General features: G+C 41.1%; 1 protein-coding gene across 1 annotated transcript; it reads left to right on the top strand.

Moving 5' to 3' along the window:
- Positions 1-905: 905 nt before the first annotated feature.
- Positions 906-11,942, top strand: LOC110955469 (ornithine decarboxylase-like). Its single transcript, XM_022200477.2, has 8 exons — positions 906-1,124; positions 1,223-1,396; positions 3,386-3,558; positions 3,733-3,949; positions 5,450-5,533; positions 7,464-7,626; positions 10,994-11,115; positions 11,519-11,942. The coding sequence occupies exons 1-8, from the start codon at positions 1,023-1,025 to the stop codon at positions 11,774-11,776; spliced, it is 1,293 nt and encodes a 430-aa protein (XP_022056169.2). The 5' UTR covers positions 906-1,022; the 3' UTR covers positions 11,777-11,942.
- Positions 11,943-17,184: the final 5,242 nt, after the last annotated feature.

Genomic DNA, 17,184 nt, shown 5'->3' with positions numbered 1-17,184 from the left:
GGGGATGGTGTGTTCAGGGTGATGAGCTGTGTTGCTTTTACGCCAAACATATCATTTTGCATTGTGGCCAAAAAGTTGGATTTTGGTTTCATGTGACCAGAGCACCTTCTTCCACATGTTTGGTGTGTCTCCCAGGTGGCTTGTGGCAAACTTCAAACCAGACTTTTTATGGATATCTTTGAGAAATGGCTTTCTTCTTGCCACTCTTCCATAAAGGCCAGATTTGTGCAGTGTACGACTGATTGTTGTCCTATGGACAGACTCTCCCACCTCAGCTGTAGATCTCTGCAGTTCATCCAGAGTGATCATGGGCCTCTTGGCTGCATCTCTGATCAGTCTTCTCCTTGTTGGAGGTGAAAGTTTAGAGGGACGGCCGGGTCTTGGTAGATTTGCAGTGGTCTGATACTCCTTCCATTTCAATATGATTGCTTGCACAGTGCTCCTTGAGATGTTTAAAGCTTGGGAAATCTTTTTGTATCCAAATCCAGCTTTAAACTTCTCCACAACAGTATCTGGGACCTGCCTGGTGTGTTCCTTGGTCTTCATGATGCTCTCTGCACTTTAAACCGAACCCTGAGACTATCACAGAGCAGGTGCATTTATACGGAGACTTGATTACACACAGGTGGATTCTATTTATCATCATCAGTCATTTAGGACAACATTGGATCATTCAGAGATCCTCACTGAACTTCTGGAGTGAGTTTGCTGCACTGAAAGTAAAGGGGCCGAATAATATTGCACGCCCCACTTTTCAGTTTTTTATTTGTTAAAAAAGTATAAATTATCCAATAAATTTCGTTCCACTTCACGATTGTGTCCCAATTGTTGTTGATTCTTGTCAAAAAAATTAAAATTTTATATCTTTATGTTTGAAGCCTGAAATGTGGCGAAAGGTTGAAAAGTTCAAGGGGGCCGAATACTTTCACAAGGCACTGTACATCCATATTTAGACATTTTAACTGGCAGATTTTTCCACTTTTTCATCCCTTGCAGCTTCGTTGACCACAAACGGATCAGTTATGAGCAATTTGTCCTCTGACAATAAGAATATTGAAATTTTAGACAATGGAAAAATCATCAGTGACGTCATCGACCGTAAGATTAAAGAGCTGAGCACCGTGGTGAGTGCTACCCCAGTCATATTAATGTATTACTGTTTGAAAATGTGACATTTTGGAGACTTTCTAAATAAAATGTGTGATGCTGCCTTCTTCTTCAGGACAATGAGGAGCCGTTTTATGTGCTGAATCTGGACAGCCTGCTGAAGAGACACCTCAGATGGATCACCAACTTGCCTCGAGTGAAACCTTTCTATGCCATGAAGTGCAACAACACCCCGGCGGTCGTCAGGACGCTGATTTCTCTGGGAATCGGTTTTGACTGCGCCAGCAAGGTACCGTTGGTGGATTTTACAGGGTTCTTGTTTTTTTTAAGTTTCATCTTCTGTCTCAGCATAGTCACGTTAAAAAAAAACAGGAAACAGATCAAATGAACATCAAAACTTGCACACAGATGAAGTCGACTATCATGATTTCAACAGAACTTTAAACTCAGTCAGTGGAACAAGGGCTTGAAGTTGAAGTTGAGATTGTTAAACGGGTGGAGTGTGAACCCAAGGAGCAGGCAGACAGACAGGCAGGTTGATAAATAAAAAGGGTTTTAATAATTAACAAAAACTCTCCATATGGGAGGCACGGGAACTAAACAGGCGGGGGCTAAACTAAAATGTAACTGAGAGCGACAGTGCGGGGCCGTGGTGGGGGGCAAAATAAACTAACTGGGAGAGGTGACTCACGCAGTGTCCATGGAATTGGGAGACGAGGTGGGAGGCAGACCTGAGGGAGCCGGTGGTGAGGATTTGGCGAGGACTGAGGAGCAGGCAGACCAGGAGCAGACGAAGGAGGGGTGCAGAGCAAAGGAGTGGTGACGAGCAGGCGAGGGGTTCCGGGGTGAGGAGAGGAAGATGGAGCAGGCGAGATAATCTACAGGGTGATAGAATCCAGACAGCGATGAGTGCATGACAGAGTTCCGCATGTAATGGCCTTGCGCCGCAGCTGTGAGGAGAGCCAGGCTTTATGCTGCCGCTAATTGGATTGCGAGCAGCTGTTGCTCCCTCACAGCTGATGGCAATCAGCTGGAGCGCAGAGCAGGCGAGGAAGGGGCCATGACAGTGGCCGGGCTGGGTGCCAGTGGCGGCGGGACCCCTCCGGGGGCTCGGCCCATGGCCGTGCTGGGGGCCGGCGGCGGCAGGCCGCCTCAGGAACAGAAGATGGGGCAATGGCCCCCTCAGGAACAGAAGATGGGGTGATGTCCCCCACAGGAACCAAAGGGAGTGGAACGGTCGGGGGCCTCTCCTCAGCTGGAGGAGATTGTAATTTATTCCAAGAATTAGACACAGAAAAACCTGAATGCTTTCTTCAGTTCAGATCTTACTTTGGGAAAGACAAATTGCAGAGTATCTTCCATGTTTCCTTGTTAAAAGACAAGACAAATAGTAAGGAATTTTTGGACCTTTTGGTGTCATTTTTCCATCTTTTAGTGTAATTTTTGGATCCTTTAGTGTCATTTGTGCAGACAGTTAGCAGAAGCCTTCATATTCAGCACATCTCCATAGTCAACAACAGACAAAAAGGTTATTTCCACCAGAAAAGCAATATATGTTTCTGTAATAAAATCCTAATAAGAGTTTCTGTTAGAAGAATTACACTTATATTAGAATGATTATACTTATGTTGATTCGAGGTTATCATTGAGTGACTGTGAGGAAATGAGGACTACCATCAGCATTCTAATTTGTGACCTGCATGTTCTCTGAAGTAACAACTAAAGAACAAAGCTGACTTGTTCCTATAGTGAGCTGACTCGCTCTTATGATAAGATCATGCAAGTAACACATGTTCTGTTCTTGTACTGCTCTGATATCTAATGACTAACATATGATGACTCCTCTGTACCGTATGATTGTGTGAGAAGGAAATAAAAGGATAAGGAGAAAGGTAGGCTCTCCAGAGTTTGTGGGGCTGCAGCGATGCATACTACAGAGCTGTAGTCTCTATCTCCTTGTGCAAGTAAAAGACCGGAGCTCGTGAGTGCTGTCGTTTCTTCCTGTGCTGTTTGTGTATTCTTCAGGTTTGAACCGAACAGTTTCAGTTATTGTATTTATGAGACAAAAAGGTTATTTCCACCAGAAAAGCAATATATGTTTCTGTAATAAAATCCTAATAAGAGTTTCAGTTACTGTTTTTTTCCCCATACACTGAATGTGCTCCTTAAAAGACCAATGCTCGTCAGTTAAAAATCCTACATATTTAAAACTAGAACTCTATTTGTTGACCATTTCTTGTTAAAATCTGTTTTGGAAACACATTTCACTCTGACGCAGGCTGAGATCCAGCATGCCCTGTCCCTCGGAGCGACTCCTGACAAGATCATCTACGCCCATACGACCAAACCGCTGTCCCACATCAGATACGCCTGCACCCACGGAGTAGACGTCATGACTTTTGATAGCGAGGACGAGCTGCTAAAAATCTCTCTGTGTCACTCCCAGGCCAAGTAAGTCAACAACTTTCTGCTTTATGTGGAACTTCTTTAAGAACACTGATCAATACTGTGGTTTTGTTTTTGTTTTTTAAGCTATTTTTTTTTGGCCTTTTGGCTTTTATTTGACAGTTTTTAGTAGAGAGACAGACCTGCAGCAAAGGTACACTGTGTTTCCTCTCTTTCCAGATTAGTTCTACGCATCGCTACAGATGACTCCAAGTCTCTGCTGAGACTCAGCACCAAGTTTGGAGCCAGGATGGCGTCCGTTGGAAAGCTGCTGGAGCAGGCTGGAAAGCTGGGCTTAGAGGTCATCGGGGTCAGTTTCCACGTCGGCAGCGGATGCACTTCCGGTTTGGCCTACAAGAAGGCCATAGCAGACGCCCGGCACGTCTTTGATATGGCGGTGAGTTATGATGGAAACAGAACATTATGCCATTTATTCTGTTGATCATTTACAATTATGTTCCAGATCATCATTTACAGTCTGCTGTGATGTCTACTATAGAAGATGTCAAACCCTTGACTGAGGTGACTGACCTTTCCAAGAAGGCTAATTACTTTTCACTTGTAAGAAAAATCAGTCTTGAGTTTACATTAGATTTCATCACAAATGCATTCAGCTGTTTTAATGGGGGGGGGGGGGGGGGGGTCGTCCGTTTTTGACGAATTCTGATTTTACTTTTATATTTCATCTTAAAAGCTGTTGATCTTGCTTTGCTTGGTATCGTTTTTTAAGCACAACCTCACCCGTGTGATTCTATAATTATTTATACATTTTGACATAATTTATGAACATAATGTAGGGGCCATAATGTATGGCCTGGCGGCCATCTCTCAATTGTCCTTCAACCTTCAAAAAATTCCTGGATCCAGATGGTGATTCGGATCACCTCCAAAATCTAATCGATTCTTACTCTTGCTCTTCCGGACATCCTGTAAAAATTTGGTGAAAATCCGTCCATGACTTTTTGAGTTATGCTGTTAACAGACAAACAGACACACACACACACACACACAGACGGACAGACAGACAAACAAACTCCGGCGATTACATATCCTCCTGGCGGAGGTAATAAAGTTTCTGGCATGTAAACGGAGCTGAGGGTGTCCGTCATCTCTCGGATAAGAACCCCGATAAAAGCGTACAAAAACGCCACATTAAGCACAAGTTTAAAGGGAGACTCCTCGACGCTTCATTTTCCTGCTTTGTTTTGATTACAGCGGCGCAACAATATTTCCGCACCAGCGCCTATTTAGGGGAGTGAGGGTTAATTACTCATACACTTGTCATTGCAAAGATCTGTTAATATCTCAACATTTACCAGGAGATCAGACCTGCAGAGTCAGTAACTTCACTTGAATCACTTCTTAAAACTCACTTTTATAGACTTGCTTTTATGTGAGGTTTGCTTTTAGATTTACTTAGCTTTCATGTTTTATTCTGCATTATGCCCATTTTATTTTAGATGTTCTCTCTGGTTTTATTTGACTTTTAGCTACCTGGTTCTTTGGTGTGATGTCTTCTCTCTAAGTTTTAAATACTCTGACTTTTTTTTATTTTTTTATTTCTGACTTTAACCCCCAATCGTATTCTTTAATTTTTAAAACTGCCTTTGTTTGCTATGATATCATTTTTACTATTTATTTAATTGACTGCTCTGACTTGTCTCCTTTATCTTGTTTGATTGTCTGTGTTGCATGTTTTAACTGTCAAAGCTCTTTGTGAATGCTGTTTTTAAGGCTGCTATATAAATAAAGTTATTATTATTATTATACTTTGTCAGCTCTACAAGTGAGTATTTTTATTTGACTAAAAGGTAGTGAGATTACACGACCAAAGCGACAGACTTCAAATTAAATTCATAATCCTGCTGCTCTAACAGCTGATTTCTATCTTTTTCAGAGCTTGTTGGGTTTTCAGATGAAACTCTTGGATATCGGTGGAGGATTCTCTGCCATCGACGACTTCCAAGACAAATTTGAAGAGGTAAGAGTTAAACAAGTACAAACAATAAAAGTTAATGTTTGTTCTACACCCTGAAGGAAAACAAATGCATCTTTTAAGGAACTCATTTACTTGTGTTCCTTTAAGGTCTGTTTAGACTTCAGTTAATCTAACTGAAAAGAGACGTTTACGTAAGAGACAAAACCTAAAACGGATGCAGCTTTAATTGTGTTTATTTTGTCTCGTGATGCAGACAAGGAGATTTCAAAATTCTCTCAACTGTCTCTGATCTGTAAAACCCAGTTTTGCTCAGTTTGGCCTTACACATGTTTTTAAAAACCCTCTATAAACTCCTCTGCTCATCAGCTGTAGAAGGATGTTTCATCATGCTGAATGAATCTCCAACAACTTGCTCCTCTGTTCACTCTTTCTTAGCCATGCTGCTTTTATTTTATTCATCCAGCTGCTTTGATTTTCCTCTCGTGATCATTTTGGATAAAAAAATGTTCTCATTTTGCGCAGATTTTGGGTCATTTTGGACAAATTTTCAATCACTGTAGGCAATTTTATGTCATTTTAGACACTTTTTTCAACCGCTTGGGACCATTTTTGGTCATTTTCTACTTTTTTACCAGTTTTGGTAATTTTGGACAACTTTCAAGTCACATTTTAATTTTTACAGCCTCTAAAAACACTCATCTGCTCATCAGCTGTAGAAAGATGTTTCACCATGCTGAATGTATCTCCAACAACCTGCTCCTCTGTTCACTGTTTCTGAGCCATGCTGTATTTAATTTATTCATCCAGCAGCTTTGATTTTACTCTTGTGATCATTTTGAATAAAAATTATATCATTTTGAAGAGGTTTATATCATTCAGGATGCTTTTTTTTTCAATAATTATCATTTTTGGCAAATTTTGAGTAACTTTGATTATGAGCATTTGCATTTTACACACTTAAAACCTGATTTCTTGCGCTTTTGAGCATTCAGTGGTTTTATACGATCACTGTACTACACATATGTGTTGTGGTCGATCGTATTCTTTACCTGTAAATCCTGATCTGTGACTTATTAACACAATTTTGTTGATTTCAACCTTTAGTATATGTTTTAAGGCTCTCACAATAAGGCCTTTACATATTTATGATAGATCTTTATGAGACACGTTGTGTTTTTTCATGTTATGTGTGGAAACGCTGCATGAGGTCACTGCACAGTTTTACACCATGTGGCCTCAGCTGACCCAACACAGACGTTTACTTTTGCACTGAGCAAACGTTTAAAATGTAAATATGACCATAACCCTAAACCTCAAACAAAGTCTGAGCTAGATTTTACTGCTTCTTCAGCTAGTACATGCAGTTCTGTACATTTTAACTGCCTTGTAAAGCATTTTCTGCTTTCGACTGAACTCTTACGCATCAATTTGTGCCTTTTTGCTGTTTAAGAGAAGAAAGAAAACCATCAAATTTAGATGTTAGATGACAATTCAAAATATATTGTTTTGTTTTCAAGCATTTCTTTTCCTGGAGAGAGATTGTCCCAGATGATTCAAACATACAGTGTATTGTAATTTAGTTTATATTATAATTTAGTAACTTAGCATAATTTATTGTTTTTTGGTTATATTTTGTGTTTTGTTTGTTCACTTCATTAAATGAGAATCAGGAACATTTTCACACCAATAAAATTCATTTATTCATAATTTTTAATTGATTAATGAACATTAGATGCATGTCACTCAAGAGATGCTTGGAAAAATGTTTTTTTATTTATCAATGATAGATCAATTTGAAGACAGTAAAAAGCTGTTAGATTCAGAAAACAGTGATGCTGCTACTTGATGCAATGTGCTGCCCAACTCTGTGTCAGAGAAGCTGCTCACTGTCCACAAAATATCAAAAATATGGATAGAAGTGTGACATTTGGCACTCAGATATGCTGTTAATCTGCTGTGTTTTGTCCTCCAGTTTTCAGGCGTCATTAATGAGATGCTGGATAAATTATTCCCTCCTGACGGCGGGGTGGAGATCATCGCAGAGCCGGGACGGTACTACGTGGAATCGGCCTTCACACTGGCAGTGAACGTCATGGCCAAAAGAGTGGTGGCCAATGAAGCGGATGAACAAAACAGTACATGCACACATCAGTTTTCTGAAGCCACGTTGATGTTAGCGATCCAGCAGGAGCGTAACCTGTAGACGTCTAAAGTTGTAGTCACTCAGTTTGTTTGGAGCCTCAGACACCCGTTTGCATGTGACAGAGGCTCATAGACTCATAATTTTATTGTTTTAAATTTACATTCTTCTTCTTCTTCTTTTCCTTTCGGCTTTTCCTTTCAGGGGTCACCACAGCGAATCAATTTCCTCCATCTAACCCTGTCTGCTGCATCCTCTTCTCTCACACCAACTACCTTCATGTCCTCTTTAACCACATCCATAAACCTCCTCTTTGGTCTTCCTCTAGGCCTCCTGCCTGGCAGTGGGAAACTCAGCATCCTTCTACCAATATATTCACTCTCTCTCCTCTGGACATGTCTGAACCATCTCAGTCTGGCCTCCCTGACTTTATCTCCAAAGCCTCTAACATGTGCTGTCCCTCTGATGTCCTCATTCCTGATCCTATCCATCCTGGTCACTCCCAAAGAGAACCTCAGCATCTTCAGTTCTGCTACCTCCAGCTCTGCCTCCTGTCTTTTCCTCAGGGACACTGTCTCCAGACCAAACAACATGGCTGGTCTCACCACAGTTTTGTAAACCTTTCCTTTCATTTTAGCTGAAACTCTTCTATCACACATCACACCTGACACTTTTCTCCAGCCGTTCCAGCCTCCCTGTACACGCTTCTTCACCTCTTTTCCACACTCTCCATTGCTCTGGACTGTTGACCCTAAGTACTTAAAATCCTCCACCTTCTTGATCTCTTCTCCCTGTAGCCTCACTCTTCCACTTGGGTCCCTCTCATTCACACACAGATACTCCGTCTTACTGCGGCTAACCTTCATTCCTCTCCTTTCCAGGGCAAACCTCCACGCCTCTAGCTTCTCCTCCACCTGTTCCCTGCTCTCACTACAGATCACAATGTCATCTGCAAACATCATAGTCCATGGAGACTCCTGTCTAACCTCGTCTGTCATCCTGTCCATCAGCATAGCAAACAAGAAGGGGCTCAGAGCTGATCCCTGATGTAGTCCCACCTCCACCTTGAACTCCTCTGTTACTCCTACAGCACACCTCACCACTGTCTTACAGTCCTCATACATGTCCTGCACCACTCTAACATACTTCTCTGCCACTCCAGACTTCCTCATACAAAACCACAGTTCCTCTCTGGGCACCCTGTCAGAAGCTTTCTCCAGATCGACAAAGACACAATGCAGCTCCTTCTGACCTTCTCTGTACTTCTCTATCAACATCCTCAAAGCAAATATTGCATCTGTTGTACTCTTTCTTGGCATGAAACCATACTGCTGCTCACAGATGTTCACCTCTGCCCTTAGCCTAGCTTCAACTACTCTTTCCCATAGCTTCATCGTGTGGCTCATCAGCTTTATTCCTCTGTAGTTGCCACAACTCTGCACATCTCCCTTGTTCTTAAAGATGGGCACCAGCACACTTCTCCTTCATTCCTCGGGCATCTTCTCACTATCTAAGATCCTGTTGAACAACCCAGTCAGAAACTCTACTGCTACCTCTCTCAGACACTTCCATACCTCCACAGGTATATCATCAGGACCAAGTGCCTTTCCACTCTTCATCCTCTTCAATGCCCTCCTCACTTCATCCTTACTAATCTTTGCTACTTCCTGGTCCACAACAGTCAACTCTTCTGCTCTTCGTTCTCTCTCATTTTCTTCATTCATCAACTCTTCAAAGTACTCTTTCCATCTTCCCATCACACTATTGGCTCCTGTCAGCACACTTCCATCCTTATCCTTTATCACCCTAACCTGCTGTACATCCTTCCCATCTCTGTCTCTCTGCCTTGCCAACCTGTACAGATCAGTCTCTCCCTCCTTACTGTCCAACCTAGCATACAAGTCATCGTAAGCCCCTTGTTTGGCCTTTGCCACCTCTACTTTCACCGTACGCTGCATCTCCCTGTACTCCTGTCTACTCTCTTCAGTCCTCTCAGTGTCCCACTTCTTCTTAGCTGACCTCTTTCTCTGGATCCACTCCTGCACCTCCTCATTCCACCACCAAGTCTCCTTATCTCCTTTCCTTCCAGATGACACACCAAGTACTCTCCAACCTGTCTCCCTGATCACATTTGCTGTCGTTGTCCAGTCATCTGGAAGCACCTCCTGACCATCCAAAGCCTGTCTCAACTCTTTCCTGAAAGTCATACAACACGCTTCCTTTTTCAGCTTCCACCATTTGGTCCTCTGCTCTGCCTTTGCCCTCTTCATCTTCTTCACCACCAGGGTCATCCTACACACTACCATCCTATGCTGTCTGGCTACACTCTCACCTACCACTACTTTGCAGTCACTGATCTCCTTCAGATTACACCGTCTACACAAGATGTAGTCTACCTGTGTGCTCCTATCTCCACTCTTATAGGTCACCCTATGTTCCTGCCTCTTCTGGAAGAAAGTATTCACTACAGCCATTTCCATCCTTTTTGCAAAGTCAACCACCATCTGTCCTTCTGCGTTCCTCTCCTGGATACCAAACCTGCCCATGACCTCATCATCATCTCTGTTTCCTGCACCAACATGTCCATTGAAGTCTGCACCAATGACAACTCTCTCACTTCTAGGGATGCTCTGCATCACTTCATCAAGGTCCAACCAGAATTTCTGCTTCTCCTCCAGCTCACATCCTGCCTGTGGAGCATACCCACTAACAACATTGAACATCACACCTTCGATTTCTAGCTTCAGGCTCATCACTCGATCTGACACTCTTTTTACCTCCAGGACATTCCTAACAAACTCCTCCTTCAAGATACCTCCTACTCCATTTCTCTTCCTATCTACACCATGATAGAACAACTTGAACCCTGCTCCTAAACTTCTAGCTTTACTTCCTTTCCACCTGGTCTCCTGGACACACAGTATGTCCACCTTCCTCCTCTGCATCATGTCAACCAGCTCTCTATCTTTTCCTGTCATAATTCCAACATTCAAAGTCCCTATTCTCAGTCCTAGACTCTTGGTGTTCCTCTTCTCTCTCTTCCTACGAACACACCTTCCTCCCCTCCTTCTTCGACCAACAGTCGTCCATTTTCCACCGGCACCCTGTAGGTCGATAGCACCGATGCCGGTCGTTGTTAACCCGGGCCTTGACCGATCCGGCATGGAAGTCACGCAATTGATTCGCATGTTTGATTTGGCCAAAGTTTTACATCGGATGCCCTTCCTGCCACAACCCTCTGTATTTATCTGGGCTTGGGACCGGCACAATAAGACACTGGCTTGTGTCCCCTTGCGGCTACATTTTTAAATGTACATTCTAATTGCTGTTTTATTACATTTCTTTGCATGTCTGTTTTCCAGATGGTGAGGAAAACAGCCCAGACAAAACGATCATGTACTACGTAACTGATGGAGTCTACGGCTCAATGAGCTGCATCACCACTGACGCGGCTCACAACAAACTGGAACCGTACCCACACAGGGTAAATATCAATTATTTCACCACACAAGAATGTGTCTTTATCAAAATACTAGAACACATCCAATGCCAATGATTTAAATGTTATTATTTATTTGTGTTTATGGTAAATATAGAGAGCATTTATGCTTGGGGTAGGCAACTAGCATACATGCGTGTTAAGGTTAATGTTGGAGACAAACGACCAAGCATTCTAATCTAATCTAATATAATATAATATAATATAATATAATATGTTGGTATAACTTCCAACAGCCATCATCATCTTTATATAAAATCTAATACAAAATAGTACATCTGCAAACAATAAAGTCACCAATCAGATAGAATTAATTGATTGATCCTTTGAAAATGAATATGTCTAACAGCTTCATGTGGATGATATTCCATATTTGTCCTCTCCACAGGCTGTTGACGGCAGCGAGCCCAGATACCCGTCCGTCATCTGGGGTCCGACCTGCGACAGCCTCGATAAAATCACTGAGAACTACTTTCTGCCGGAGCTGCATGTGGGGGAATGGCTTCTCATCGACAACATGGGCGCCTACTCCGTCAGTCTCGTCTCTGACTTCAACAGCTTCGAAAGAGCTCGCATCTACCCTGTGGTCTCAGCTGAAACATGGGACACCTTGAACCTGTCTCACACCTACAGCATCATTCCCTGACACCAGCCTGATAGTCACACATGTAGATTTAGCTTCTTTCTTTGACAAATCATTCACAGAAGAATTATATTAATCATGATTTACACTTTGTAAGTGGAATTTTTTTTACCAAATTTCATTGTATATGAAAGTGTGCAATGACAATAAAGTTTGATTCTGATTCTGATTTATGGTGGAAATTTCTTTATTTAAGAAAAATGAAACACAAGGAGCAGTTCACAGCATAATGGAATATGTATAGATCTTATTAGTTTTTTCACAGTTGATTCTTGGGCCATCAGGACCAAGAAAGAAACTGGAGTGTTTAGCGCACAATCCTGAGTTTTTGTGTTTGAACGTACAGTCACACAGTCTGCTATAATAATTCACTCTGTGAGATGTGACAACACTTTGTGTCATGTCAAAGTTTCCCCAGGAGGGGGTGCAGTCTGACAGAGGTGACTGTTCCCACTCATGACTCAGACATGTCTGTTTAAGAAGCTTTTATCATAAGTGTAAACTCACAGACAAAGCAACACCTTCCTCTGTTCACTTACAAGTCGACAACATCTCTCAATCAAGAGAGCAGTCACTGCATCCAAATGTTGAGACATTTATTTTGGAATTTCTAAAAATGTACACTGTAAAATTTCATAATTTTGTTGACAGAGTGGTTCTTTTTTGTACACATTATGCAGTATGCCATCCATTGCCGAGAAATGTCAAATATTTAGAACTGCAGTTATTTGAAGGTACAAATGTACAAAGCAAAACTGCTTAATTTTATGTCTGTATGTACTCTGAGTCATCCTGAACTTACATCTATCAGTGGTTATTTTAATTGGTCAGTTATTATTACTATTTTAACATTTATTAGTACATATGTGGGAATTTTATTTTGGAAGTTCTCTAAACATGCTATAAAAACATATTCTCCCAGTCATTGTCAGAAATTATGGAGTTCATTTTTTTAACTACCTCAAATAATTAGAAATGTAGTTATCTGGAGGTACAAATGTGGGGCTTTGCTTTGCAATTGGCAGAAATAATGGAATTATTTTAAATTTCTTCATTTTACATACCTTAAGTTTCTAAAAGGAAGTCATTTTGACATGCTAACATCGGACTTTAAATGTGATATTTCTCTAAATTGAGAAATGCTTAACACAAATGATTCACAATGTGTGTGTACTCCTTAAAAATATTATTATCAATTGCCATTTGTCTTCACGACTTATTTTGAAAACCAGACGTAATCACGCGTGTGTCCTCGCGTTAACTTGGCCAAATCACGTCGCAATTTGATAAATTGTGTGAATTGCGTCTCGTGTGTGTGTGTGTGTGTGTGTGTTTGTGTGAACATATAAAATATCTAAAACCCACGGTGTGTGTTCCGATGACTACCGCTGACACACCGCAGCGTCTCACCGGTGAGACTTGCGTTTTGAAAGCGGAAGAAACGGGCGGAATAAAGTGAAGAAACGTGAACTGGCGGAGCTCCGCTTTTTTTTTTTTTTTTTTTTACCGTAAACCTCCGAATACGGGAGCGGCGTAAACGGAGGGGCGGCCGGTTGGACCGCGGAGATGCGACTGATGACGGCTGCTTTGACCGCAGTCGTCGACCGGAGGAGTCTCGTGCCACCGGAGCCCTTCAGACGCCAGCACGAGCTCACCGGAGGAATAACGGCGATAGCGGCGTCGATACGGAGATACTGATAGCCGGGGATGAACGAGGGGGATCGGGGAGAGTGGGGAAACCGCCTCACGGACTCTGGCTCGTACCGGGGATTTACGGAGGAGGACACACCGAGGGCTGGATATTAACCCGACCGTGACCGACCTATTATCTACCGGTCTGACGCGGTGCTGATCGCCGGTGGATTGAGGAGTTTTAAGGTAGATTTGCTGCATCTCATGTGTGTTTTTATGTATTAACGTGTGTTAGAGAGGGAGGGAGGATGTTGTAGTAAGGTGGTTAGTGTGTATTTTTTATTTGTATATATGTGTGTGTGTGTGTGTGTGTGTGTGTGTGTGTGTGTGTGTGTGCGTGCGTGTGCGCAGAGCCACACATCTCCAGCCATAATAACAAAGAGATCAATAACCTATCTACTAATATTCCCATCCATCACCATGATCCAGACTTTAATCCTGTTATTATTGATATTATTTATGCTTGTTGTTGTTTTTTCTTCATTCTAATTCTCCCTCCTGGTGATCAGTACATCCCATAATAACTTATATGATACTCAGCTCACAGCAGCTTTCATGTGGTGCCAACAGAACAAAAACAGCACTTTAAATCATCAATGAATGCCACCCAAGGACATTTACTGCACTTATTGTCTGGATCGGGGTGTCCAACATGAGGCCCGTGGGCCAAAAGTGGTCCTCCAGAGGGTCCAATCCGGCCCTCAAAGTGGAAAAATTACAGAGAAGACATTAACTGCAGATTATAAATTAGTAAAACTATAAATTTAAAATCATTTCTAGACCATGACAAGTTGTTTGGATCATCAAGTAAAATACTAGATTGTTCTTTTGTCGTTTTGTGTCTCATTTTTGTAATATTTTGTCTTGTTTTTGTTGTTTGTTGTCTTACTTTTGTCGTTTGTCTCATGTTTTTGTCATTTTCTGATTCATGTCCATCATATTTTGTCTTGTTTTTGTTTTTTTATGTCTTTTTATTGCCTGTTTTTTGTTGTTTGTGTCATACTTTTGTCATTTTGTTTGACGTTTTTGAATATTTTGTCTTGTTTTTGTTGCTTTTTGTCTGAATTTTGTCGTCTGTCTCATGTTTTTGCCTTTTTGTTTCTCATTTTTGTCGCTTTGTGTGTCGTTTTTGTCTCGCTTGTGTTTTTGTCTTGTTTTTGTCATTTTGTGTTTTGAGTTATTCGTTGTTTTGTGCATCGTTTTTGTGGTTTTGTGGTGGTGTTTTTGTCTCACTTTGTTAATTTTTTATTGTTTTGTATCTCATTTTTGTCATATCTTGTCTTGTTTTTTTGTTTTTTGTCTTTTTTTGTCGTTTTGTCTTGTTTTCATAACATTTGGAATATTTTTTGTTGTCTCGTTTGTGTCATTTGTATAATTTCTTGTCTCGTTTTTGTCCATTTCTTTGTCGCTTCGTAAGTTCTTTGTTTAACTTTGTGTATCTTTTTTGTGTCATCTGTCTCATTTTTTTGTCATTTTGTTTCTTGCTTTTGCCGTTTTGTGTCTAATTTTTGTAATATTTTCTTTTCTTTTTGTTGTTTTTTGCCTTTTTTGTCTGACTTTTGTCATTTGGATCATAAAGTAAAACACTATATTGATCACTTCCAGATGACTAAATGTTTTGTGTCTTTATAGATCCTCTGTGATCTACAAGTTGTAACGTGTAAATGATAACAATCACATTACATCCAGCACATTTTGACTATTTTGCTTGTCACTGTGAAGCAGAACCTGCGCTTCTACTGGGAAAAAGTAGAAAAACCCAATAGAGCACAGTGAAGGCAGACTGGAGGAGATAACCGTCAGTGGGAGCTGTGTCCATGAATTTTACTTTTCCCGCTCTTCTCCATCCCCGTTATTACATTTTTATTTCCTCGCTCGCTCTGCGCCGGACGTCAGTTTGAGCCAGCTGGTGCTTTACAGTTGTTTTGGCAGGAAACAGAAATCCTTTGTGTGGAAATGACTGGATTATCTCCGTCACTATGTGCATACTAATCCATATCTATCTGTTGGATTATAAGCGGTTTTCTACTGCAGGAACTTGTGGATTGTTTTAGTGGAAGCTGGACATTTCTGCATGTTCTGACTGCAAGAAACCCCCATAGGGCATCTTTTAGGGCCGATTTTGGCAGCAAATGTCCGGTAGGGACTTCTAAACTGCTGCTGCTGCTATGTTAAATTTTTCTCGATGTCCTTGTCGAGTAGCAGTCTTCTCCTCTCAGACATCACAGTCAACCCTCCATTGTTACACCCAGTCACTGCTATTTGTTGTTGTGGTGCACTCTGGGTAGTAAATGTTCATCTCGTCGCCTTATGAAGCTAACTAGCTGATAAATAGATACAGTAGTTATCTGTATTAAAGCTAAGTAATCTCCCCAGCTAAATGTCTAGCTAGTTATCTTTATATCAACACATATCCACCACCTGCTTGTTACTGTGCCGCCCACACAGCCCTGACTGTATCAGCTCTATCAGCGTTGGGCTCTTGGTCGTGTTCCTCGAGGCGTTCCTGAACAGTTTTTGCAGAGTGTCGGACTTCATTGTTCTCTGAGGGAGTGATGTTGCCCCAAAGCTGGGCTATAACAGTGTTTAGGTTGGTGGTACATGTCCACAGAACATCCCCATGAATGTAAGACCAAAGGTTTCCCAGCAGAACGTCGTAATGGAAAGAGATTATCAACGTTATTCACTTCACCAGTCACCGGTTTTAATGTTACAGCTGATTGCTGTCAACAGTTGGTTGTAATTTATGAAATTAATCAACAACTATTTAAATATCTATCAACCAGTTTGAGTAATTTCTTAAGGAAGAAAGGGAAACACTTATCGGCCTATATTATAATTTTTTTGCAATTTTATAGATTAATAATAATTAAAAAACAATAAAAATGATCATTAGGAACAGATCTATCTATCTATCTATGTATCTATCTATCTATCTAGTCGCTTTCTTACTTGTCAAATTTTTTCTCTTTTTTGTTTCATTTCGTGTCATTTGTCTCATTTTTTGTTGTTTTGTCTCATTTCTGTAATATTTTGTCTTATTTTTATTGTTTTTGTCTTTTTTTTGTCTGATTTCTGTCGTTTGTCTCACGTTTTTGTCATTTTGTTTCCCCTTTTTAGGCGTTTTGCATTTCCTTTTCGCCTCACTCGTGTTTTTGTCTCATTTCTGACATTTTGTGTTTCGCTTTATTCATTGCTTTGTGCATCGTTTGTGTCGTTTATCTATCTGTTCTATAGTGTTCGGGTAAAACAAAGAAATCAAGAGGCATTTTAGCAAGAGAAAAGAAAAATGACGACAGAAACCAATCATAAAACGTCAAACATCGTAAATAAAACACATGAATGAAAAGCTGACAAATCCAGGCACTAAGCATGACACAGAAATATATATATTTTTAAATGGACATAACGGACATCCATCCATCCATCCATCCATCTCGTTGTTTTTCTCCTGTTCCTAGACAGTTTCCGTGCAGATGGCTGTAATCCCATGTTAATCTGCCTAACCCTGCACTCTGTAGTCTGGCTCTAACAGCGCTCTGATTAAATGCCCCCCCCACCACGTCAGTCATTACTTTAATTAGATCACAGCACCGCTAGAGCCAATTAATACAAATACTAAACAGAAGTGCCACGTTAATGTCCCGCGATCGTGATTTTATTCTCCTTTTTAAACACCGTCCACGAATTCAGTCTGAATTGTGACGGTTATTTCTGCA

The sequence above is a fragment of the Acanthochromis polyacanthus genome, chromosome 21 (genome assembly GCF_021347895.1).
Source record: "Acanthochromis polyacanthus isolate Apoly-LR-REF ecotype Palm Island chromosome 21, KAUST_Apoly_ChrSc, whole genome shotgun sequence".
Lineage (NCBI taxonomy): Eukaryota > Metazoa > Chordata > Actinopteri > Pomacentridae > Acanthochromis > Acanthochromis polyacanthus.
Note: the sequence above shows the minus strand (reverse complement) of the source record. Positions and strands in the feature narration are given on the sequence as shown.

Excerpts from the sequence above, each read along its gene's own strand:
- LOC110955469 (XM_022200477.2), top strand. The coding sequence starts at position 1,023 with ATGAGCAATTTGTCCTCTGACAATAAGAATATTGAAATTTTAGACAAT. Across the intron at positions 1,125-1,222 it reads TTAAAGAGCTGAGCACCGTG|GACAATGAGGAGCCGTTTTA; the intron begins GTGAGTGCTACC and ends CTTCTTCTTCAG. Across the intron at positions 1,397-3,385 it reads GTTTTGACTGCGCCAGCAAG|GCTGAGATCCAGCATGCCCT; the intron begins GTACCGTTGGTG and ends ACTCTGACGCAG.